Source organism: Bufo bufo, chromosome 5 (genome assembly GCF_905171765.1).
Source record: "Bufo bufo chromosome 5, aBufBuf1.1, whole genome shotgun sequence".
In the NCBI taxonomy this organism is placed as follows: Eukaryota; Metazoa; Chordata; class Amphibia; order Anura; family Bufonidae; genus Bufo; species Bufo bufo.
The window spans coordinates 201,092,445-201,117,645 of NC_053393.1; the positions used below are offsets into that span (position 1 = coordinate 201,092,445).

Here is a 25,201-nt window from a genome sequence, read left to right on the forward strand (position 1 = left end):
TAAACAAAAAAGGTATGAAGGTTGAATACCTCCCAGGTGTGTGCCAAAAGGATACTTATTTGACATAGAATTGGTTCATTACATGCTATGGATACATTCTCCATATGCGCTGAGAACTTGTCCCTCTGTGTACCCCAATTATGTACTCTGAACTGTGAACAAAGCCTAAGTAATATTGTGCTTTTCCTGTTTTTATTCCATAACTGAGTTCTGAGTAATAAAGTAAATCTTAATGCATCTAAATCTGCGGTTTTAATTTTGCCGCCTTTAATTCTGAGTGTTTTAACATAGCACTAAATGCTCCAATATTCCATTGTATTTCAGACAAATGCATCCCTGATGAAGAGTGTGAGCTGAATCCTGCCCCTCCCACTGAGATAGACATGGACATAGTTTTTATCCTAGATGGTTCTCGTACTGTGAGAAGTGATGACTTTTTGAGGGCAAAAGATTTTGTAAGCACAATGCTTGACCATTTGGTAGTATCACCACAGCCTAATGCACCAGGCACAGAGGCTAGGGTGGCATTAATTCAACAAGCTACACCAAACTTCATGCCAAACAGAAATGTGAGGCCTGTTACAAAAGAGTTTGGGCTTGATTCGTACAACGACAGGAGTTTAATGAAGAGGCACATTAAAGAAGTTGTCACACAGCTTGAAGGTCCATCTGCTCTGGGCTACTCAATCCAATGGGCTATAGAGAACATTTTTAGGAAAACTTCAAATGCAAGGAAGCACAAAGTAATTTTTACACTCCTCAGCAGCAGAACTAGTGTCTGGGACAGAGAAAAACTGAAAGAAATATCTCGAAAAGCTAAGTGTGAAAAATTCACACTATTTGTTCTGGCCTTTGGGAAAGACATAAACCACAATGAGCTTACTGAGCTTTCTAGCCTCCCTCAAGATCATCATGTATTGCATTTGCTTACTATGTCAAGGCCCGAACTGGTTTATGCTGAGAGATTCAGCCATGCCTTTCTCAACCTTCTGAACCGTAAGTAGACATATTTTTTTTTATCTGAGTGGTCAGATAATACATAATCTAGTATGCTATGTGTCTAAGTAATTGGGTAAAAACATTTAAGGATGCTGAGTTTTTTTCTCCTAAGGATAATTCCACACGTATCTATTAAACTTAAATGAGACAAAGCTGCAACAGCAGACACAGCCCATGAAAAAGTGCTGCTTCTCAAAAACAAGCAGACTTTTTTTTATAATCTCATACAACCAGTTTAATAAAGAATAATGTCTAAATCTGCTGTGCAGAATAGCATTATCATAGTCCTCAAATGTTGGACAATTGTTTTATGAAAGTGTGGAGTATGGTGTCTATCAAACTCTTACTTGAAACACTCTTGCTCTTGTGTCATTATGTCAACTGCATGACATCTGTTTGTGATGGGGAGACTACTCTTCTATTAATTAAAGAGTTTTTTCCCCCAGGAATTAAAGGGATTTTCATATTGATGGCCTATCCTATACTCCCGGCACCCTGTCCAATCAGCTGTTTGAGGAAACCATGGCACAGGGCTATCAAATGTACAGCATGGCGCTTAGTAAGCCGCAAAGAGGCCATGTTGGTCACTGAAGCTCCAATGAATCCTGGGCTTCCTCTAACAGGTGATCGGTGGGGTGGGGATTCAAACCCCCGCCAATCTCATACTGATGACCTATTCTGAGGATAGATAATCAATATGTAAATCCAAGAGAAAAAAGCCTTGAGTGACTAAAAATTAAGTACAAAAAAACAAAAGCAAACAAGGATTTGTTCTGTACAGTAACACTATAATGCAAAAAAATCTAACTGGCCAAATTGCTATTTTTTGTCCTCATCAAAAAATTTGAAAAAAAGTTTCGAAAATAGAACATAGCAAAAACTATATGTAATTTGGTATAATGATTGTTCATCTCATACACATTTGGCTTGAGAAGAAAGTGTCTGCCAGACATTTCTCACACTTATCTCCCATGAGAACAAAAGGATAGGGGGAAAATATGCACTTCACCCAAACCTTCTCTATCCTGACATAAGGAGCTCCCAACAGATAGTAGAGTGTCCACTGCCGTTCTCAATGGGTTTGGCCAACAATACACTAATGTATTTAGGTACCTTTAGTGAGGGCAGCATACAGGAGATGACATGTTCCCTTTAAGTGATTTTTGCTTTATATAGAATGAGGTAGGACATCCATTGCAGTTTTTAAACTGTACATTTCTGTGAATATCTTTTATAGATGAGATAAACTCCTACCCACCTCCAGCTTTTCAAGGAGAATGTGAAGGACGTGGGGATTCTGTTTTCTCTTTAGCAGAAAGGTGAGTAGTCTTCAGCTAATTCACACATTTACATGACAAATAACAGAGGAATTAAGTGACACTCCACAATTCTCATTTTAAGGAGCATAAAAGTATTTGCTAAAACTGGTATATCAGGAGAGCTAACAAGCCCTCTTTAAGGGTGATTCATTCATTGTGGTTAGCCATATAGTTAACATTAACATTTATTGTGGAGGAATTTTTTTATTTCGTTTTGTTGTTTTTTTGGCACGAAGAGCCATAAAATTTCTAGTTTTCTATTATCGTTTCTCTAAGAGGAATTGTTTACGGAGATGAGTTTTATTTTTCAGTGGCACAGTTTTCCATGCTGTTGCTGCTGCTTCTGAGGATGTGTCTCAGAGTGATAGTGGAGCAGAATTATTTCGGTGAGTAGAGAAACATCAGAGCAGCGAGTGTACACTAAGGCCTGTATTACACCAACAAATTATCTGACCGATATCTGTCCAATCAGACCAATGATTGGTCAGAAAATCTGTCAGATACCGTAATCTGTGAATTGAAAATTAGAGTTGAAGTCTTCAGAGGAGAAACTGCTAACAAATGAAATACATAAATATTTAAATGATCATACAGGATATTGTGCTATTCCTCATTTACACCCACACCTTATTCTGAAAGGTCATCCCAAAACAGCCAGGTGCAGTTCATATTTCCAAATTGCCATTGTGAGTGCACTGAATAAAAAAGCAGACAATATAAATTTCTGCTAATGCTGCCCATCTAGAAGAACATCATATACTACACCTTGTACAAGAGTCACTTTAGATTTCTGTAAAAAATGTTATATTCTATTTTGCCTAGTACCTTATAAAAACAGAATGCATGATTTCAATTCTTTTATATGGTGAAAATGGTGAAATATGGATCTGATGTTAATAACATCTATTTGGATATTCTAAAAGTGTGGACTACAAAGAGCTGGAGCTTGAAAAACCAGAGGAGACTGCAGAATATGCTGAAAGAGAGGTAGAAGAATACAGTTATGAAGAAGAAGTAGACATCAATGATGACCTGAAAACCACAGAGGAAACTTTTGGTGGGACGGTTGAGCCAGAGACTACAAGAGATGGTATGTTTTTCACAGTTGTCGGTTGTCTAAATGTTTGAAGGTAATGAACAACTGAGAGGCGGCCACATTAGTGACATTACATGATTATATTGTGCATGCTGTTAAAAGGTTTAATAGATTTCTTCTAATACCATGTTCTCATATAAAGCGAGCTGCAGTAATGTTATAAACACAGTGTTATGGAATAAAGTAATAAGCTAGTCTCTACAATCATAACTAGAGATGAGCGAAGTTTAAAAAAATTAAATTCGGCAGCTTTGCAGAATTTTGACACAAAATTCAATTTTTACAAATTAATTTTTCACGAATCGCTATGTTAAAACCCTATTAAGCCTATCAATCAATGGGACTATTTTTACCGGCTGCTTAGACAGAAATGCACCCGTTTAACTTCCATTAAAATATAAGGTAATATAAGCTAGTGCAATATGGCTTTTTGGGTTTACAAAAAAAAATTTACTCACCTCCTCCACTTGCTCATGTAGAAGCACTCCGCTCCTCTCTTGAGTGGAAAAGACCTGCCAAAGGACCTGCGCTGAGAGGGATGATGTCACTGGTGCTCCCAGCGTGACCACATGGTGAAGATGACTTCATCAAGCTCAGTGCAGGTTCTTCGGCAGGTCTTTTCCACTTAAGAGAGGAGCAGAATGCCTCTGCAAGAGCAATTGGATAAGGTGAGTATTTTTTCCCCGTTCTTTCTAAGACAACTCTAACCGCTATTTTAGGAAAAATTATTCTTTACTATAAAAAGTAAGAAAATTCGGCTTTGTGGCAAATCAAATTTTTCCTAAACTTCGGATAGAATTCAGCTTCGGATACTTCGATTCACTCAATGCTAATTATAACCATAGTGCTAAATTGCTTTAATTCCCTCATACTGTATGTGAATATCCATATACTCTTATCCATGGAATTGTTCAGTCTTAACCCCTTAAGGACACATGACGTACCGGTACGGCATGTTTCCCGAGTCCTTAAGGACACATGACGTACCAGTACATCATGTGTTGTTCCGATCACTGCCGCCCGGCCGGCGGTGATCGGAACAAGGTGCCTGCTCAAATCATTGAGCAGGCACTTCGGCTAAATGCGCGGGGGGGGTCCCGTGACCCCCCAAAGTCGGCGATTGCAACAAACCGCAGGTCAATTCAGACCTGTGGTTTGCTGCGCTTTCTGCAGTTTCTGATCCCCGCGGTCCCTGACCATGGGGATCAGAAACTTTATGTGCCTAAAATATAGTTTTTTCACCCCCCTGCACCCGTGAATGATTTTTATGGCGGCGGGAGGTGCAGGGGGGGTTGCGGGCGGTGCGGGAGGCGATCGCGATCCCCCGCCCGCCTCCTCTGGCTTCCAAAAACCATACGGCGCACCTTTCCCTCTACGCCCTACTGTATGCCCGTACAGTAGTTTACGGCCACATATGGGGTGTTTCTGCAAACTATAGAATCGGGGCAATAAATATAGCATTTTTTTGGCTGTTAACACTTGCTTTGTTACTGGAAAAAAATGGATTAAAATTGAAAATTTGCCAAAAAATCTAAATTCTGAAATCTTATCACCATTTGCCATTAACTCTTGTGGAACACCTAAAGGGTTAACGACGTTTGTAAAATCAGTTTTGAATACCTTGAGGGGTGTAGTTTCGATAATGGGGTCATTTTTGGGTGGTTTCTATTATGTGAGCCTCACAAAGTGACTTCAGACCTGAACTGGTCCCTAAAAAGTGGGTTTTTGAAAATTTCTGAAAAATTTGAAGATTTGCTTCTAAACTTCTAAGCCTTGTAACATCCCCCAAAAATAAAATATCATTCCCAAATTGATCCAAACATGAAGTAGACATATGGGGAATGTAAAGTAATAACTATTTTTGTAGGTATTACTATGTATTATAGAAGTAGAGAAATTAAAACTTGGAAATTTGCAATTTTTTACAAATTTTTGGTAAATTTGCAATTTTTTACAAATTTTTGGTAAATTTGTATTTTTTTATAAATAAAAATGAATTTTTTCACTTCATTTTACCAGTGTCATGTAGTACAATAGGTGATGAAAAAACAATCTCAGAATTGCCTGGATAAGTCAAAGTATTTTAAAGTTATCACCACTTAAAGTGAGACTGGTCAGATTTGCAAAAAATGGCCTGGTCCTTAAGGTGAAATAAGGCTGTGTCCCTAAGGGGTTAAATGTATCTCCCTGGTGATCATTGAAGTAATACAATACATAGCCAAGCTGAAGCATGGCAACAGAGGCTTCTGACCACCACAGATCTCAAAGGAGTTGTCCTGGATAGAGTTGAGCGAAAACCTGGATGTTCGGGTTCGAGAAGTTCGGCCGAACTTCCCGGAAATGTTCGGGTTCGGGATCCGAACCCGACCCGAACTTCGTCCCGAACCCGAACCCCTTTGAAGTCAATGGGGACCCGAACTTTTCGGCACTAAAAAGGCTTTAAAACAGCCCAGGAAAGAGCTAGAGGGCTGCAAAAGGCAGCAACATGTAGGTAAATCCCCTGCAAACAAATGTGGATAGGGAAATGAATTAAAATAAAAATAAAATAAATAAAAATTAACCAATATCAATTGGAGAGAGGTCCCATAGCAGAGAATCTGGCTTCACGTCAGCAGAGAATCAGTCTCTTCATGCCATAGCAGAGAATCTGGCTTCACGTCACCCACCACTGTAACAGTCCATTGTTATATATTTAGGCCCCGGCACCCAGGCAGAGGAGAGAGGTCCCGTAACAGAAAATCTGGCTTCATGTCAGCAGAGAATCAGTCTGCATGTCCTAGCAGAGAATCATGCTTTACGTCACCCAACACTGGAACAGTCCATTGTCATATATTTAGGCCCAGGCACCCAGACAGAGGAGAGAGGTCCCATAACAGAGATTCAGGCTTCATGTCAGCAGAGAATCAGTCTGCATGTCCTAGCAGAGAATCATGCTTTACGTCACCCAACACTGTAACAGTCCACTGTCAGATATTTTTAGGCCCCGACACCCAGACAGAGGAGAGAGGTCACATAACAGAGATTCAGGCTTCATGTCAGCAGAGAATCAGTCTTCATGTCATAGCAGAGAATCAGGCTTCACGTCACCCACCACTGGAACAGGCCACTGTCAGATATTTTTAGGCCCCAACACCCAGACAGAGGAGAGAGGTCCCATAACAGAGATTCAGGCTTCATGTCAGCAGAGAATCAGTCTTCATGTCATAGCAGAGAATCAGGCTTCACGTCACCCACCACTGGAACAGGCCACTGTCAGATATTTTTAGGCCCCGGCACCCAGACAGAGGAGAGGTTCATTCAACTTTGGGTTGCCCCGCAATATAATGGTAAAATGAAAATAAAAATAGGATTGAATGAGGAAGTGCCCTGGAGTACAATAATATATCGTTAAGGGGAGGTAGTTAATGTCTAATCTGCACAAGGGATGGACAGGTCCTGTGGGATCCATGCCTGGTTCATTTTTATGAACGTCAGCTTGTCCACATTGGCTGTAGACAGGCGGCTGCGTTTGTCTGTAATGACGCCCCCTGCCGTGCTGAATACACGTTCAGACAAAACGCCGGCCGCCGGGCAGGCCAGCATCTCCAAGGCATAAAAGGCTAGCTCTGGCCACGTGGACAATTTAAAGACCCAGAAGTTGAATGGGGCCGAACCATCAGTCAGTACGTGGAGGGGTGTGCACAGGTACTGTTCCACCATGTTATTGAAATGTTGCCTCCTGCTAACACGTTCCGTATCAGGTGGTGGTGCAGTTAGCTGTGGCGTGGTGACAAAACTTTTCCACATCTCTGCCATGCTAACCCTGCCCTCAGAGGAGCTGGCCGTGACACAGCTGCGTTGGCGACCTCTTGCTCCTCCTCTGCCTTCGCCTTGGGCTTCCACTTGTTCCCCTGTGACATTTGGGAATGCTCTCAGTAGCGCGTCTACCAACGTGCGCTTGTACTCGCGCATCTTACTATCACGCTCCAGTGCATGAAGTAAGGTGGGCACATTGTCTTTGTACCGTGGATCGAGCAGGGTGGCAACCCAGTAGTCCGCACACGTGAAAATGTGGGCAACTCTGCTGTCATTGCACAGGCACTGCAGCATGTAGTCGCTCATGTGTGCCAGGCTGCCCAGAGGTAAGGACAAGCTGTCCTCTGTGGGAGGCGTATCGTCATCGTCCTGCGTTTCCCCCCAGCCACGCACCAGTGATGGGCCTGAGCTGCGTTGGGTGCCAGCCCGCTGTGAACCTGATTCATCCTTATCCTCCTCCTCATCCTCGTCCTCCTCGTCCTCCAGTAGTGGGCCCTGTCTGGCCACATTTGTACCTGGCCTCTGCTGTTGCAAAAAACCTCCCTCTGAGTCACTTCGAAGAGACTGGCCTGAAAGTGCTAAAAATGACCCCTCTTCCTCCTCCTCCACCTGGGCCACCTCCTCTTCCATCATCGCCCTAAGTGTTTTCTCAAGTAGACATAGAAGTGGTATTGTAACGCTGATAACGGCGTCATCGCCACTGGCCATGTTGGTGGAGTACTCGAAACAGCGCAACAGGGCACACAGGTCTCGCATGGAGGCCCAGTCATTGGTGGTGAAGTGGTGCTGTTCCGCAGTGCGACTGACCCGTGCGTGCTGCAACTGAAACTCCACTATGGCCTGCTGCTGCTCGCACAGTCTGTCCAGCATGTGCAAGGTGGAGTTCCACCTTGTGGGCACGTCGCATATGAGGCGGTGAGTGGGAAGGCCGAAGTTACGCTGTAGCGCAGACAGGCGAGCAGCGGCAGGATGTGAACGCCGGAAGCGCGAACAGACGGCCCGCACTTTATGCAGCAGCTCTGACATGTCGGGGTAGTTGTGAATGAACTTCTGCACCACCAAATTCAGCACATGCGCCAGGCAAGGGATGTGCGTCAAACCGGCTAGTCCCAGAGCTGCAACGAGATTTTGCCCATTATCGCACACCACCAGGCCGAGCTTGAGGCTCACCGGCAGCAACCACTCGTCGGTCTGTTGTTCTATACCCCCCCACAACTCCTGTGCGGTGTGGGGCCTGTCCCCCAAACATATGAGTTTCAGAATGGCCTGCTGACGTTTACCCCGGGCTGTGCTGAAGTTGGTGGTGAAGGTGTGTGGCTGACTGGATGAGCAGGTGGAAGAAGAGGAGGAGGAAGCTGAGTAGGAGGAGGAGGAGACAGGAGGCAAAGAATGTTGCCCTGCGATCCTTGGCGGCGGAAGGACGTGCGCCAAACAGCTCTCCGGCTGGGGCCCAGCCGCCACTACATTTACCCAGTGTGCAGCTAGGGAGATATAGCGTCCCTGGCCGTGCTTACTGGTCCACGTATCTGTGGTTAGGTGGACCTTGCCACAGATGGCGTTGCGCAGTGCACACTTGATTTTATCGGATACTTGGTTGTGCAGGGAAGGCACTGCTCTCTTGGAGAAGTAGTGCCGGCTGGGAACAACATACTGTGGGACAGCAAGCGACATGAGCTGTTTGAAGCTGTCTGTGTCCACCAGCCTAAATGACAGCATTTCATAGGCCAGTAGTTTAGAAATGCTGGCATTCAGGGCCAGGGATCGAGGGTGGCTAGGTGGGAATTTACGCTTTCTCTCAAATGTTTGTGAGATGGAGAGCTGAACGCTGCCGTGTGACATGGTTGGGATGCTTGGTGACGCAGGTGGTGGTGTTGGTAGTACATCCCATGTTTGCTGGGCGGCAGGTGCCAACGTTCCTCCAGAGGCGGAGGAAGAGGCCGAGGCGGCGGCAGCAGCAGAAGAGGCCGAGGCGGCAGCAGCAGAAGAGGTAGCAGGGGGTGCCTGAGTGACTTCCTTGTTTCTAAGGTGTTTACTCCACTGCAGTTCATGCTTTGCATGCAGGTGCCTGGTCATGCAGGTTGTGCTAAGGTTCAGAACGTTAATGCCTCGCTTCAGGCTCTGATGGCACAGCGTGCAAACCACTCGGGTCTTGTCGTCAGCACATTGTTTGAAGAAGTGCCATGCCAGGGAACTCCTTGAAGCTGCCTTTGGGGTGCTCGGTCCCAGATGGCGGCGGTCAGTAGCAGGCAGAGTCTCTTGGCGGCGGGTGTTCTGCTTTTGCCCACTGCTCCCTCTTTGTCTTTTGCTACGCTGTTGGCTCGGTCTCACCACTGCCTCTTCCTCCGAATTCTGAAAGTCAGTGGCACGACCTTCATTCCATGTGGGGTCTAGGACCTCATCGTCCCCTGCATCGTCTTCCACCCAGTCTTCCTCCCTGACCTCCTGTTCAGTCTGCACACTGCAGAAAGACGCAGCAGTTGGCACCTGTGTTTCGTCATCATCAGAGACGTGCTGAGGTGGTATTCCGATGTCCTCATCATCAGGAAACATAAGTGGTTGTGCGTTAGTGCATTCTATCTCTTCCACCCCTGGGGAAGGGCTAGGTGGATGCCCTTGGGAAACCCTGCCAGCAGAGTCTTCAAACAGCATAAGAGACTGCTGCATAACTTGAGGCTCAGACAGTTTCCCTGATATGCATGGGGGTGATGTGACAGACTGATGGGCTTGGTTTTCATGCGCCATCTGTGCGCTTTCTGCAGAAGACTGGGTGGGAGATAATATGAACGTGCTGGATCCACTGTCGGCCACCCAATTGACTAATGCCTGTACCTGCTCAGGCCTTACCATCCTTAGAATGGCATTGGGCCCCACAAAATATCGCTGTAAATTCTGCTGGCTACTGGGACCTGAGGTAGTTGGTTCACTAGGACGTGTGGCTGTGGCAGAAGGGCCACGTCCTCTCCCAGCACCAGAGGGTCCACTAACACCACCACGACCATGTCCGCATCCCTTACTAGATGTTTTCCTCATTGTTACCGTTCACCACAATAAGAAAAATATTATTCGGGCCAATGTATTGAATTAAAATTCAGGCCTTCTTTTTTTACAGACACCTAACACTATCTGGCTATCTATTTAGGTACCGTATTACACTAATACAGGCACACCAGTAATGACAGATTTAGCTGAATATAAATTTGAGGCCTATTATTTAGGCGCTGGGAGACAGGTATACGTTTACGGACAGAATTAGACTTGGATCTGCACTGTAGCGTGTGTGTGAAGTTATTGAGAATGACCCTATCAGCACCTTGAATCTAATCTACCCTTTTAGGGATAGATTTAAAGTAGGCCTGATACAGCAGAAACCACTAATTTTGAGAATTGCAAAATTGGGAATTGTTTTTCAGCCCAGAACAAAAACTGTGCTTTGACGGACACTAAAAATAACTTGACCAGCTAAAACAGTACAGATTTGGATGAATATAAATGTGAGGCCTATTTTTTAGGCGCTGGGTGACAGGTATACGATTAATCACAGAATTAGACTTGGATCTGCACTGTAGCGTGTGTGTTAAGTTTTTGAGAATTACCCTATCAGCACCTTGAATTTAATCTATCCTTTTAGGGATAGATTCAAAGTAGGCATGATACAGCAGAAACCACTAATTTTGAGAATTGCAAATTTGGGAATTGTTTTTCAACCCAGAACAAAAACTGTGCTTTGACGGACACTAAAAATAACTTGACCAGCTAAAACAGTACAGATTTGGATGAATATAAATGTGAGGCCTATTTTTTAGGCGCTGGGTGACAGGTATACGTTTAATCACAGAATTAGACTTGGATCTGCACTGTAGCGTGTGTGTTAAGTTTTTGAGAATTACCCTATCAGCACCTTGAATCTAATATACCATTTTAGGGATAGATTTAAAGTAGGCCTGATACAGCAGAAACCACTAATTTTGAGAATTGCAAATTTGGGAATTGTTTTTCAACCCAGAACAAAAACTTGGCTTTGACGGACACTAAATAACTTGACCAGCTAAAGCAGTAATGACAGATTTGGATTAATATAAATGTGAGGCCTATTTTTTAGGCGCTGGGTGACAGGCTCAACTTGCCCCTGATGTAGTATATGGCCAAAAAATAACCACACTATTGAAGGTTAAATGCACTTGATGAAAGCTTGACCCTGATGTAGGATATAGCAAAAAATAACCACACTATTGATGGTTAAATGCACTTGGGTGACAAGGTCAGCTTGCCCCTGATGTAGTATATGGCCAAATAATAACCACACTATTGATGGTTAAATGCACTTGATGAAAGCTTGACCCTGATGTAGGATATAGCAAAAAATAACCACCCTATTGATGGTTAAATGCACTTGGGTGACAAGGTCAGCTTGCCCCTGATGTAGTATATGGCCAAAAAATAACCACACTATTGATGGTTAAATGCACTTGATGAAAGCTTGACCCTGATGTAGGATATAGCAAAAAATAACCACACTATTGATGGTTAAATGGACTTGGTGGTAGCTTGTGCTGGCGCACCACAAGCCACAAAATGGCCGCCGATCACCCCAGAAAAAAGTGACTGAAAAACGCTCTGGGCAGCCTAAAAACACTGAGCAATTGAATAGCAGCAGTTCAATGATCCACAGCTGTAGATCGATCACTGAATGAAGTCTTTTGGAGGAGTTAATCACAGCCTAATCTCGCCCTAACGTCGCAGCTGCAACCTCTCCCTACACTTGTATCAGAAGAGTGACGTGCAGCGCTATGTGACCCAAGCTTATATAGAGGCTGGGTCACATGCTGCACTGGCCAATCACAGCCATGCCAATAGTAGACAAGGCTGTGATGGCCTCTTGGGGCAAGTAGTATGATGCTTGTTGATTGGCTGCTTTGCAGCCTTTCAAAAAGCGCCAAGAAAGCGCCGAACACCGAACTTGAACCCGGAATTTTATGAAAATGTTCGGGTTCGGGTCTGTGTCACGGACACCCCAAAATTCAGGGGGGTTCGCTCATCCCTATACAGTTCGGGTTCGCTCATCCCTAGTCCTGGATTGTCTTGCTTTTTTAAATTCCACCACCCTACCCGACCTGTGAAAGGAAGCATACTTAGTTTTGGCTTTGTGCATTCCTGGCTTCACTGCGCTTCAGTCATAGAAACATAGAAACATAGAATGTGTTGGCAGATAAGAACCATTTGGCCCATCTAGTCTGCCCAATATACTGAGTACTATGGATAGCCCCTGGCCCTATCTTATATGAAGGATGGCCTTATGCCTATCCCATGCATGCTTAAACTCCTTCACTGTATTTGCAGCTACCACTTCTGCAGGAAGGCTATTCCATGCATCCACTACTCTCTCAGTAAAGTAATACTTCCTGATATTACTTTTAAACCTTTGCCCCTCTAATTTAAAACTATGTCCTCTTGTAGCAGTTTTTCTTATTTTAAATATTCTCTCCTCTTTTACCTTGTTGATTCCCTTTATGTATTTAAAAGTTTCTATCATATCCCCTCTGTCTAGTCTTTCTTCCAAGCTATACATGTTAAGGTCCTTTAATCTTTCCTGGTAAGTTTTATCCTGCAATCCATGTACCAGTTTAGTAGCTCTTCTCTGAACTCTCTCCAAAGTATCAATATCCTTCTGGAGATATGGTCTCCAGTACTGAGCACAATACTCCAAATGAGGTCTCACTAGTGCTCTGTAGAGCGGCATGAGCACCTCGCTCTTTCTACTGGTAATTCCTCTCCTATACACCCAAGCATTCTGCTAGCATTTCCTGCCGCTCTATGACATTGTCTGCCTACCTTTAAGTCTTCTGAATTAATGACCCCTAAATCCCTTTCCTCAGATACTAAGGTTAGGACTGTATCACTGATTTTATATTCTGCTCTTGGGTTTTTACGCCCCAGGTGCATTATGTTGCACTTATCCACATTAAATTTTAGTTGCCAGATTTTTGACCATTCCTCTAGTTTTCCTAAATCCTTTTCCATTTGGTGTATCCCTCCAGGAACATCAACCCTGTTACAAATCTTTGTGTCATCAGCAAAAAGACACACCTTACCATCGAGGCCTTCTGCAATTTCGCTGATAAAGATATTAAACAATATTGGTCCCAGAACAGATCCCTGAGGTACCACACTGGTAACAAGACCTTGGTCTAAATATACTCCATTGACTACAACCCTCTGTTGCCTGTCCCTCAGCCACTGCCTAATCCATTCAACAATATGGGAGTCCAAGCCCAAAGACTGCAATTTATTGATAAGCCTTCTGTGTGGGACAGTATTGAAAGCCTTACTGAAGTCTAGATAAGCGATGTCTACTGCACTTCCGCCATCTATTGTTTTAGTCACCCAATCAAAAAAATCAATAAGATTAGTTTGACATGATCTCCCTGAAGTAAACCCATGCTGTTTTTCATCTTTCAATCCATGGGATTTTAGATGTTCCACAATCCTCTCCTTAAGTATGGTTTCCATTAATTTCCCCACTACAGTATTGATGTCAGGCTTACTGGCCTATAGTTGCCCGATTCCTCCCTACTACCTTTCTTGTGAATGGGCACAACATTTGCTAATTTCCAATCTTCTGGGACGACTCCTGTTGCCAGTGATTGGTTAAATAAATCTGTTAATGGTTTTGCTAGTTCACCGCTGAGCTCTTTTAATAGCTTTGGGTGTATCCCATCAGGCCCCTGTGACTTATTTGTATTGATTTTAGACAGCTGACTTAGGACCTCTTCCTCTGTAAAGACACATGCATCAAAAGATTCATTAGTCTTCTTTCCTAACTGAGGTCCATTTCCTTCATTTTCCTTCGTAAAGACTGAACAGAAGTATTCATTGAGGCAGTCAGCTAGTTCTTTATCTTCTTCCATATACCTTCCTTCTTTTGTTTTTAATTTTGTAATTCCTTGTTTTAGTTTCCTTTTTTCATTTATGTATCTGAAGAATGCCTTATCGCCTTTTTCCCCTGACTGAGCTAATTTCTCTTCTGCCTGTGCTTTAGAAGCTCTTATAACTTGTGTGGCCTCTCTCTGCCTAATCTTGTAAATTAGCCTGTCATCCTCGTTTTTTTTTTTTTTTATAATTCCTAAATGCTATCTTTTTGTTTTTAATGATTTTGGCCACTTCTGCTGAGTACCACAGTGGTCTTTTCCTTTTTTTGCTTTTACTGACAAGCCTAATGCAATTTTCTGTTGCCTTCAATAGTGCCTCTTTTAAGTAGTCCCATTTCTCCTGGACTCCAATGAAACTGTTCCAATCTGATAGGGACTCGTATACCACTAATCTAATTTTAGAAAAGTCTGTTTTTCTAAAATCTAAAACTTTTGTTTTTGTGTGGTGTGACTCAGTCACTGTGCTTATAGTAAACCATACTGACTGGTGATCACTAGATCCCAAGCTTTCCCCTACAGTAATATAATATACCATATATCATATACCACATGTAAACTGTCAGCATGCATCCACTGCATCCAATGACTGCATTCAGCGGTGGTAGTGTATAACAATATTTTTAGTCAACTGTTAGAAAGTATTACAAGCAAAGTTAATACAAGGCCCTTACTATTGTATTTATCCATAGTGCCTCCTTTGCTGGCTTCATTCATTTTCCCATCACATTGTAAACTGCTCGTGTCCATGGTTATGACCACCCTGAATCCATTAGCAGTGGCCATGCTTGCACACTATAGGAAAAGGCGTTAGCCTCTCTGGTGGCTTCCTATATTGTGCAGGCATGACCACCACTGCTGGATTGCAGGGTGGTCATAACCCTTCGAAACCAGCAGTGTATAATGTGATGAAAAAATGAATCAAGACAGCAAAGGAGACATGTGGACAATCACAATACTTTTTTTTGTGTCTTGTTGAGCAGTTTCTCAGAAAAATTTGCATACAGTAGGGTCAATGAGTCTAAGTGACCTAGCTGTCTCTGTAGTCTAAGGCTATATTCACATGACAGTGAAAAACATCTGTTTGATGCCTGTTTTTGTAATAATCATCACATGGCCATTTTGACAACCATTGCATACTATGGTTCTACTCACACAATTCTTTCTTTAATAGGCCATGAATAAGACATGTCCTGTCTTGTCACCCAACAGCCCCCATACAATTGAAGGGGACCATTTTTAATTATTGTTTTCAAAAAGGCATCAGTGAAAAAATTGCTGTTTGGCCGTTTTTGACGAACAATTTTTTTTGCTGTTGTGTGAATGTAGCCTAAATGAGTCTAAAGCAGGGGCGTTTGCTAGGTTAAAACATTCGGGGCCTGGGCACCTGATGTTTTGTTCCAGGCTACGAATGTCCTGCCTGCCAGCTAGATACAACTGTATTGCCATCCCTAGGATGGCAATACAATTAAATATAATGCACTTGAAGAGCTGAAGGACCTGTGATGACATCACAGTTCATGTGACCAGTAAAACAGGCAGTGGTTGAGAAGGACCTGCGATGATGTCACCATCATGTGACCAGTGCAGGAGAGGAGGGCAGTGAAGAAGTCCTGGGGGAAGAAGCTGTGGTGATGTTTGCTACATGAGGAGAGGTAAGTGAAGGGAGAGGCAAAGGAATGCTGGGAGTTGTGGTTATCCATTCTCACCATTCTCACTGAAGATATTGACGAACATTACATTTTATTAATCTTTTAGTTTCATATTACTTTGCACCTCTGCTTATTTGCTTCCTAAATGCAGAAATTAGAAACTTTTTCTATTGTCCTTATTGAAAAATTCCTACCATTTTTTACTCTGGTACAGTCAGTGTAACTCCTTCACATAACTGGCTGTGCTGCTGTTTTGATATAAATCCGAGAGCACAGTGCCCCTGGCTGTGTTGGCTCTCTCTGGTCTCTCTCCGTTCTCTTAATGTTAGAGATAGCAGCATGGAGGGGGGGTTGTTGTAAATGACAGATCACATTGTGGACAGGAGGAAAGCATATAAGTTCATGGAGGGCAGATTACCCAGGCTGTGCTGTAATAGTTTATATAGAGGAAAGCACATGTAAGGCAGTCTGAAGGGGGAGAATGTAAATTAAATAGGTTGTGTATCAGTGTAGAGAAAAATGTGTGCATTCTAAATTTCCAATCTTTGGAGAGATGGGGCTGTTAGGACACAATCTTCTCAGCAACAGTGTTTGTCAGCACAAGGGAGAAGAGATCTCTCTTGAGAAGTTGAAGGGGAAACCAGTACAAGAATAGGAATAAAGGAATTGAGATTGAAAAGCTTAAAACTTAGCACAATTTCTTAACTCAGCAATTTCCGTCTGCCCCATAAAAATGAATGGGAGCAGCTGTGAGCAGCGCTTAGTGGTGGACGGACCCCAGGAAATCCGGGGTCCTCCAGCCACAGTTCTTTCTGCTCTGTTCTCATTGTAGGTGCGGGCCCCAGAGGTGAGATCCGCACCTATCAGACAATGGGGGTATATCCTAGCAATATGCCCCCATTGTATGTGATGAGAATACCCCTTTAAGGGGTTAAGGATAACCTTCGTTAAAATGTAGATGCTGTAGAGTCTGAGCAACGTCTATGCATAGCTAGCATTGTTATTTCTTCTTGCATAGATCCGACAGGACACTGCTGCTGGCTGCTGTCAGCTTTATTTTGCTCTGCCCTTCCTTATCTCACAGTAGGCCACTGTTACAGATTTCAAAACGGAGGTGAGGAGGTTATACACAGCAGATCAGAGTGTGGAGAGGGAGGAAAGCATACAGATCTTCAGGAAGGACTTATGATTGCAGTGAGATTGCAACCTGAAATTTAAACCCAAGGTACAGATGTAGACACCATTTTGTTGCTTTAACGCATCAAACCAGTCAAAATAAAGACATTGTAGTAATGCAACAAATTGCATTACAGTGGCCATCCTGAGGCAGCTAGTGTCAAAATAAAGCTAGCTACATCTGTATACTCCTACATAATAATGTTTTTTTGCTTTTAAAAGGTGTTCATAACCTTTAAGTCACTATAGGAAATCTTCGAATACATATTTATTTCTCTTTCACTTTCATTATATGATTGCCATTCCTTAGGCTGCTTTCACAGCATTGTTGCTGTATGTTTAGTATATACGCTGTTAGAATAATACATTTTTTTTAGACAATGAGACCCTACAGGTGATGGATTGCACTGATTGAGATCCATCCTATGCATCTGTTTCACATATATTTTGGCATATAAGTTATATGGAGGCCATTAAGGGAGTGTGAACGTACAATAGCCATATAATGGACATACTATTACAGTCAATAAAATAGCATATGTGTCATGGTGAATTTACTATGCTGACTTAACTGGGATAGGGCTTGATATGCATTTTTAACCCATTCATGTTTAAGGATATTTAGTTCTCTCTTTGAATTTAATTGTTGTTTGTTAGTAATAACGTAAGAGTTATTTTTTACTAATTCATGGTATGTTCTTCCTTTTTTGATGGAACATAGACAAACTACTTATGGTAAAGCCTCTAAAAATAAACACACAAATTAAAGCGAGTCTGTTATCTGTAAAATGATTTTCATCATGAGCATACTTCCATGTAGGATAGGTGCCCCTGAACAAAAATTTATCTTTCTTGTGAGAATCCTGTACTCTAATCCTGAGAAATGCTTATTTCAATTTTTATGCGAACAAGATTTTCTGTGCACCATGGAGAAGGGAGGCGGGTGCTCCGCTTGGTGCACCATCTCTATGCCAGTAATGCCACTCGGTGCCTCTTGTTTGATTGACAGTCCCTGGGATTCTAGAGAAGGTAGCAATGACAAAAGGTGGAGCAGCACTGCCCTCAGTGCAATTAAAACCTCATCTGCATAAAAATAAAAAGATTTATTTAACAGGGTTTTAGGACCGGATTTTCACAAGAAAAGCATGGTTATGTTTCACAGCACCTACCCTAAATATCTCACAAATGCATCCGTTTGCGTCTGAATTGCCGGACCTGGCAGGCAGTTCCTGCCGCAAATGTGAAAGTACCCTAAGTGTGCTACATTGTGGAACAGATTGTATGGGGTTAGATATAACTAAGCAGGCTCGTGTCTTGATGTAAAGCATTGCTACCATATAACTAGTTATTTGGTCCGTGAAATGCTTAAAGGTATCTCTTTTTAATGCTCTCAGTGGAACCATGCAGGATGTATACATATGAAGCAAGGCTACAGATCGTTCGTTCTGTAGGAGCAGCCGCTATTTCTATCTTGTTACTTATTATTATCCTGTCTGTTTTAGTTGTAGACAAGTGCTTGCTGGATTTTAGCCATGGCACAATATGCAGGGATGTCCAGCGCATGTGGTACTATATTAAAGCTATTGATGCATGCTCTCAGTTCTGGTATGGAGGTTGTGATGGCAATGGAAACAGATTTAGCACTGAGATTGAGTGTCTACAAGCATGCTCTTCCAAACGTAAGTCCTATATATATATATATACACTAAAAAGAATATATGAATTTAAATCCGGCTTTATTACTTTGGTCAAGAACGGATTCAAAGCTTGGAAATATATTTCTATGGAAAACAGACATGCAGTGCAGCAGTTAAATGTGAACTGTTAAAACTTGGATGGAAATATATTTAATTAACTCTTCATTGAAATCCAAACATTGAAAACAATATAATTCAGTGTTCAGTGGAAAGCCTTTTCCTGTCTAGATAGACCCATTACCTTATGATGAGATCAGTTTTAGAGAATTTGTATTTGTATCTGTGCACTTTTTGTGAGTTTTCGTGTAGTTTTGTCTTATCAGTTGTCCCTGCTCTGGTAGTATGATCTCACTTTGTGTCTGACTGCCTCTACAATCTGTTCCATGTTTCATTTTATATTGTATCCCAATGGTTCTTTTTTCTTTCCTTTCTCTAGCATGTTAAATTTATGTACAATATTAAATCTTTTTCACGTAGCTTGTAATCATTCTGGCCATGCTGTAATAGAAATTGACCCTTCCTGACAGGCTTGCGCTTACTGTATACGCAATCAATGTAAAAAATTCAGTGGGTAGATGCACTTATTGACACGACTCAGAGGCATAGTTAGGGTTTCAGAAGAGGGGTGTCGAAAAACACATCTGAATGAGCCCATAACCCGCTGAGACCCCTAAGGCACACCTTTGTTTTCAGTGAGTCCATCTCCACCTCTGCTTCTAGAGAGAGGCAGTATGTGGGATACAAGCAGGAGCATTGCCAAAACATATATGAGTGGGCCTCCTAACCACTGAGCCAACCTAAAGTGCATATTTGTTTTCAGCGAGTCCAGCTCCAACCCCACTTCTTATAGAGAGAGGCAGGATGCGGGACAGCAACAGAGGCAGGGACAATGCCAAATTCTCAATCCAACCCCCTTCCCTCCCCCCCCAAGGCCCTAGCACTAAAGACATATTTTCATGGACATTATATCCAGTGCTACCAAACATATGGAAGAATAAAGCACCATATCCTTCTTATATCCAGTAACATCTCTTCTAATACAGATGTTCTTTTTCCTTCCTTCCTTCCTTTCTTCTTCTCCATTCAAAGTAGTCCGTAATGATTACATCAGGGGTAGGCAACCTCCGGCACTCCAGCTGTTGTGAAACTACAACTCCCAGCATGCATACTTGTTCTGCTCTTCTAAGAACTCTCATAGAAATGAATGAAGCATGCTGGGAATTGTAGTTTCACAACAGCTGGAGTGCCGAAGGTTGCTGATCCCTGGATTACATCTTTCAGCTACATCTCACCTCTGCAGAGTTTGCCACTCAGATATCTTTGGTTCTTCATTTTTCCATCACTCCCCTCTTGGTGTCCCTAATACTGTGCTGCAGGAATAATAATGCTATACAGAATATTTCACCAACTGTAATAGCACTCCCTAAAGGCCCACCAATAGTAATAATTCTCTTCCAGATCGCCCTCATTAGTAACATAAAACCTGATAGTGACAATGCTCCCCTAGTAGAATTTTTTCCCAAAGTGTCCCCCGTAGTTATAATTCTCCTTCTAGTGCCAATCTAAAGATTCTTGACTAAATGTATATCCAGGGATCTTTTGCAAGATTTTTGTTGGATTTATGAAATGTTATTATGGCACATGCACACGTTCAGGATTCATGTGCGGAGAATCCGCAATGAAATCTGTAGGCGTTTGCAGGCAAATCCGTGCGGTCACTCCACATCAATTGGTGTGGACTTGCATGCGGATTTGGTGCGGGTTTTCCACATGCAGACTCTACTAAGTGAATGGAGAAAATCTGGGCAGGAAAAATAAATTGACATGCTGCGGTTTTTAAAATCCGCACCGCAGGTCAAAGTCTGCGCAGAAAAAAAATCTGCATTGTGTGCATCGAGAATTTCAAATTCTCATAGAATACAATGTACATAACCTACAGTGTGGATTTTCCGCACAGATGTCACTTGTAGGTACTATATTCTGTGCTGATTAGTTTCTTATTTTATCTTTATAGTGCTTGAAGCTTCTTGAACCTCCAACTCTTCAGCACAGTCATAGACTTAAATGATAAATATTTGGCTGCCCATAGGCACCACTGGGGGGCTTACTGCATGTTGTATTATAATTGGGTTAAATCTTTAAACAGTGTGTAGTAATTTCCCCTAGTTTATACTGCAGGCAGCACAATTTTTAGATTTTATCTATGTGGCAGATTTATGAAAACTGCCTAAAAGAAAAATGATCTTTGTTGCCCATAGTAAAAAATCACAGCACCATCCCAATCTTCTCTCAGTCTATTTCCCTCTGCAAACTCCAACAGCCACAGTCAACACTGAGCACTTCTCTGGCTCCTCGCTTCCACTTCTCTGGCTCCTCGCTTCCACTTCTCTGGCTCCTCGCTTCCACTTCTCTGGCTCCTCGCTTCCACTTCTCTGGCTCCTCGCTTCCACTTCTCTGGCTCCTCGCTTCCACTTCTCTGGCTCCTCGTTTCCACTTCTCTGGCTCCTCGCTTCCACTTCTCTGGCTCCTCGTTTCCACTTCTCTGGCTCCTCGCTTCCACTTCTCTGGCTCCTCGCTTCCACTTCTCTGGCTCCTCGCTTCCACTTCTTAGGTTGTCAGATAATCTGTTGTCCCCCATGGTAGCTGTTATGCCTTATCCTCTGGCAGCTATGTTTACTCTCTTATTCTTTATGACACACTGTGATGTCATAATATCATTATTTGACTATGTCACTTTTCTGAAAAGAATCACAGCCACTGGCTTTATAGAAGTTACTATCAATGGCACACATGTAATAACATTCAATACTACTAGGACATGTTTAATTGCAGTTTTCCATACATAATTAATTGTCCTGAGTCTCAGGGATTTCCACCAATCAAAAACTGATGGCTTACCATAAAGATAGGCCATTAATGTTATTTATCTGATAAACCCCTTTAAACCTCATAAAGAGGTGGCATATTGTTAGTATATGCCATCACTTTAAGATTGGTGGTGGGCTGAATTCTAGGCACCCCACCAAGCCAGAAAATCAAGGAAAAGTTGAGTGAGTGTTGTTCAACTGAATGGGGCTGTCCAGCAGCAGAATGATACAGAAACGGGATGCAGTGCTAAATCATTGCCAGGATCGTGAGGGTCACAGATATTCACTGCTCATAGATGGATGGCATATGATAGTAATAAGATGGGAAAATTCAGTTGATGCTGCTGCTTTTTGTTACCTAACCAGAATGGTTTGTGTTTATGTCACCATGAAGTGTATTGTCTTTTTAGGTTGTCTTTAACTGGCCTCTATTTTTATCTTCTCTCTGTGGTGGGAGTTCTTTTTCTGTGAAATGCGTTGAATACATTTTTTTGTGTAACTTTAAGTACTCTATAATGCAATCCTATTATACATTGTATACTTATGTTATTATACATTATATACATAAACAGAGATGAGCGAATTGATTCTAAATTTACCTAATTCATTTAGAATTTCCCATAAATTCAGTTTCCAAACAAGGCAGAAGTTTTTTAGATTCGATTCAGGTGAATCGCTCAACATGGCATATACCATTTTACATATTAGTCCAGTAGTAAGCAAATTGAGAGAGAGTATTTTTAAATAAAAAAAAAATTCAATATTTAAAGCTACAGTACTCGTTTTTCTATCATGCTGGAACTAGCAGTGCAATTTACATTTTAAAAAGTCATATATGCTGGCTGATTATTTTTTAAGCATCATACTGTAGGTGCACTGGACACATTTTATTTTAAAAAAAAGTTAACATTTTTATTTCAAATACCAGATCGGATGCATTTTGCAGTGTCATGGTCAGTGTATAATTTTCCTGCACATCTCCTACACAGCCTCGCATCTACTGCTTTATCCATCTGGTTCCATACTGTACTGCTGCTGCTTCTGAAAAAGAGCTAATTTTTTAACTGCTTGTTCAGAACAAGCCATTGCTTTTTGATACTACCATGTGTATGAAAACCTGCAGTCACCTGTCCTCATCAAGGAATCCGTTTTTGGATCACTTTTTCAGAACAAGCTATTTTTTTAATGCTACTTTGTGTGCTTAAACATGAGCAGGCATCTGTTCCATAAAGTCAGTCAGTGGTAAATGGGACTCACAGCCTCTTCTCTCCTCCCATTGTATGTGTGATTTCACACTGGAGGTAACTGGGAGTTGTTCGCCGTGTGTCGGACCTTATGCCCCTGTAATTGCCCATACGGCCCCTGTAATTGCCCATATGGCACAGTTAGGTTAGCGTTAGGTCCTGTGCCACTTTGAGATACCTTGACAGGGTGTGCAGGCTCCAGTATGTTCTTGATTTAAGAATACGGTATATTGGCAAAAGTCTTAATCTCAGTGTAAGGGTTTAGCCATATATTGTCAATTGCATTTAGCATTGTAGTTCACCCTTTTTTGTAAATCTCTGTTTTATATAGCCAATCACATCCACACATTTGGCTATCCTGTGTAGGATGTCTTTGTGGTACATGTGGTCCTCCACTGTATGCATTTTTTTCTGGGGATTCGCTTTTGGCAGCAGACCACATGTGCAAGATTTGCTCCCCCGATTAGAAATGAGCAACAGCATATGGGGTTTCTGCCTTTTAAGACCACTTTATTCTGTTATTCCAATTCTAATTATGCTACATATTTTTGATATATAATTTCTTTATAATCAGGTCAAACCACGAATCAGGGATTACAACTACGCAATAAAGGTAGGTTATAATATAATTAAAAATTATTGTACATATACGATGTGTAGTGTATCACATGCAGTGTAGTTTTTCCACTACAGGCTGAGGCTCAAAGTTACAGCGAATTGGAACAAGCATTAAAAATAATCTATTTTAGGGAGACTTTTGCTGTAGATGGCACCTTTAGGTAGTGAGCAGAAGCTGCTATCATAGGAAGAGAGCACTCCTTAGGAGACTGTCACATAAAAATTAGCAAAGGAGAAGTATACAATATACAAGAAATTGCGGAGGTCGACTCCCCCATGGACATCGTGCATAATTCGTGTACGGAAAGAGTCCATGAACTGACTTTTGGGTGACAATGAATAAATCCAAAGAAAAAGAAAGTGTCTTCCAGCACTCACAGGTTCTTTTGTTAAAATCAGTATTTTATTGTAGACCCATTGAAATCCATTAAAATATTGGTTAGTAAATATGTTCTGTGACAGGACCAGGGGGAAAGTGGTGGAAGGAGTCTACATTTCACCTAGGTTCCTGTCCTATACGTTCTAAAAAGCAGCCAGGGAATTGACAGCAAGGAAAACTAGGTTTTCTCTTTGCAAGGGTTTTGTTAAAAACCTGGTTAGAAGGGCCTGGCTGCTTGGAGCAGGGAGAGTTGGGTGGGTCCCTGCTCCAATTAGCCACTCCAGGTATTCAGGGTAACTGTGGCTAATCACCTTGGAACCTGAGTGTGCTATAAAAGGGCAAACAGCTCACTAGCTGATCTCTCTGCTCCTGGGAAGAACCCTTATGTGTGAGTAAAAACAACAGTGTGTTTTGTTGATGGAGCTGGGCACAAGGCTCAGTTTCATGTAGTTAGGGACTACTACCTGTCTAGAAGTAGTGGCCAGACGGCCAGGTATTTCATTTGTTTTGAACTGTTTTGTTTAATTCTTTTTCTGCAAAAGTCAATAAAACTGGCTGAGGCCAGTTGCACCATACTTGCTTGGACTGGACTGTGTTTTATGTGCCTATAGCGCCCGTCTATCCCAGGAGACGGCGGTCCCGTGAGCTAATCCCGCTACATATGGTGGAGGCTGCGCTGGCACAAAAATCCAGCAAGTTTTATGTCCTGGGTTAAGTCTGCTGTTCTGAAAAAAACAAACAGTGCAGATATGGAGGAAGTGCTGAAACAGCTGATCCAGGCTAACATACAGCTCCAAAAGGCGAATGCTAACCAGCAGGAAACCAATCGGTTGTTCATGGAGACTACGCAAGCTGGTTTCAGAGAACAGCAATCGCTTAATAAAAGTCTGGTGGAGCAGATAGCGGTGCTGGCTGAAAGGCCCCATGTCCAGGAGGAATCCATCTCTGTGGGGAGGAGAGTGCAAGCTTCCCTTCAAAAAATGGTAGCAGGGGATGATGTGGAGACCTACCTCACCATTTTTGAAAGAGCCGCTGAAAGAGAGAAACTCCCAGCCGAACAGTGGGTAGACACCCTTGCTCCTTTCCTAAGTGGGGAGCCACAGAAAGCCTACTATGATTTGAGTGAGCAGGATGCCAGACAGTACCCAAAACTGAAAGCAGAAATTCTCGCTCGCTTGGGTGTAACATCTGCGGTCAGAGCCCAGCGAGTGCACAACTGGACTTTCCAATTGGATAAACCAGCGAGGTCGCAAATGTATGATCTTTTTCACCTGGCTAAAAAATGGCTACAGCCAGAGGTATCTACAGCCACTCAGGTGGTGGAAAGAGTGGTCCTGGACCGGTTTGTTTGTGCTCTACCAGTTCGGATACAGCGCTGTGTGGGACAAGCGGACCCCAGGGATGTGGATCAGCTCGTCGCCCTAGTGGAGCGGTAT

The 25,201-nt window shown here is 42.5% G+C and overlaps 1 protein-coding gene across 4 annotated transcripts in view; it reads left to right on the forward strand.

Moving 5' to 3' along the window:
* The window catches only part of LOC121002730 (collagen alpha-6(VI) chain-like), a 252,655-nt gene that overhangs the window by 220,469 nt on the left and 6,985 nt on the right, over window positions 1-25,201 (forward strand). For 2 of the 4 annotated variants that reach the window (XM_040434224.1, XM_040434223.1), the window contains exons 38-42: window positions 325-996; window positions 2,237-2,318; window positions 3,242-3,408; window positions 18,463-18,639; window positions 23,343-23,381. In XM_040434224.1, the coding sequence (XP_040290158.1) occupies window positions 325-996; window positions 2,237-2,318; window positions 3,242-3,408; window positions 18,463-18,639; window positions 23,343-23,381 (1,137 nt within the window). The remainder of the gene's footprint in view (window positions 1-324; window positions 997-2,236; window positions 2,319-3,241; window positions 3,409-18,462; window positions 18,640-23,342; window positions 23,382-25,201) is intronic. The other 2 variants (XM_040434225.1, XM_040434226.1) reach the window with 2 other exon arrangements.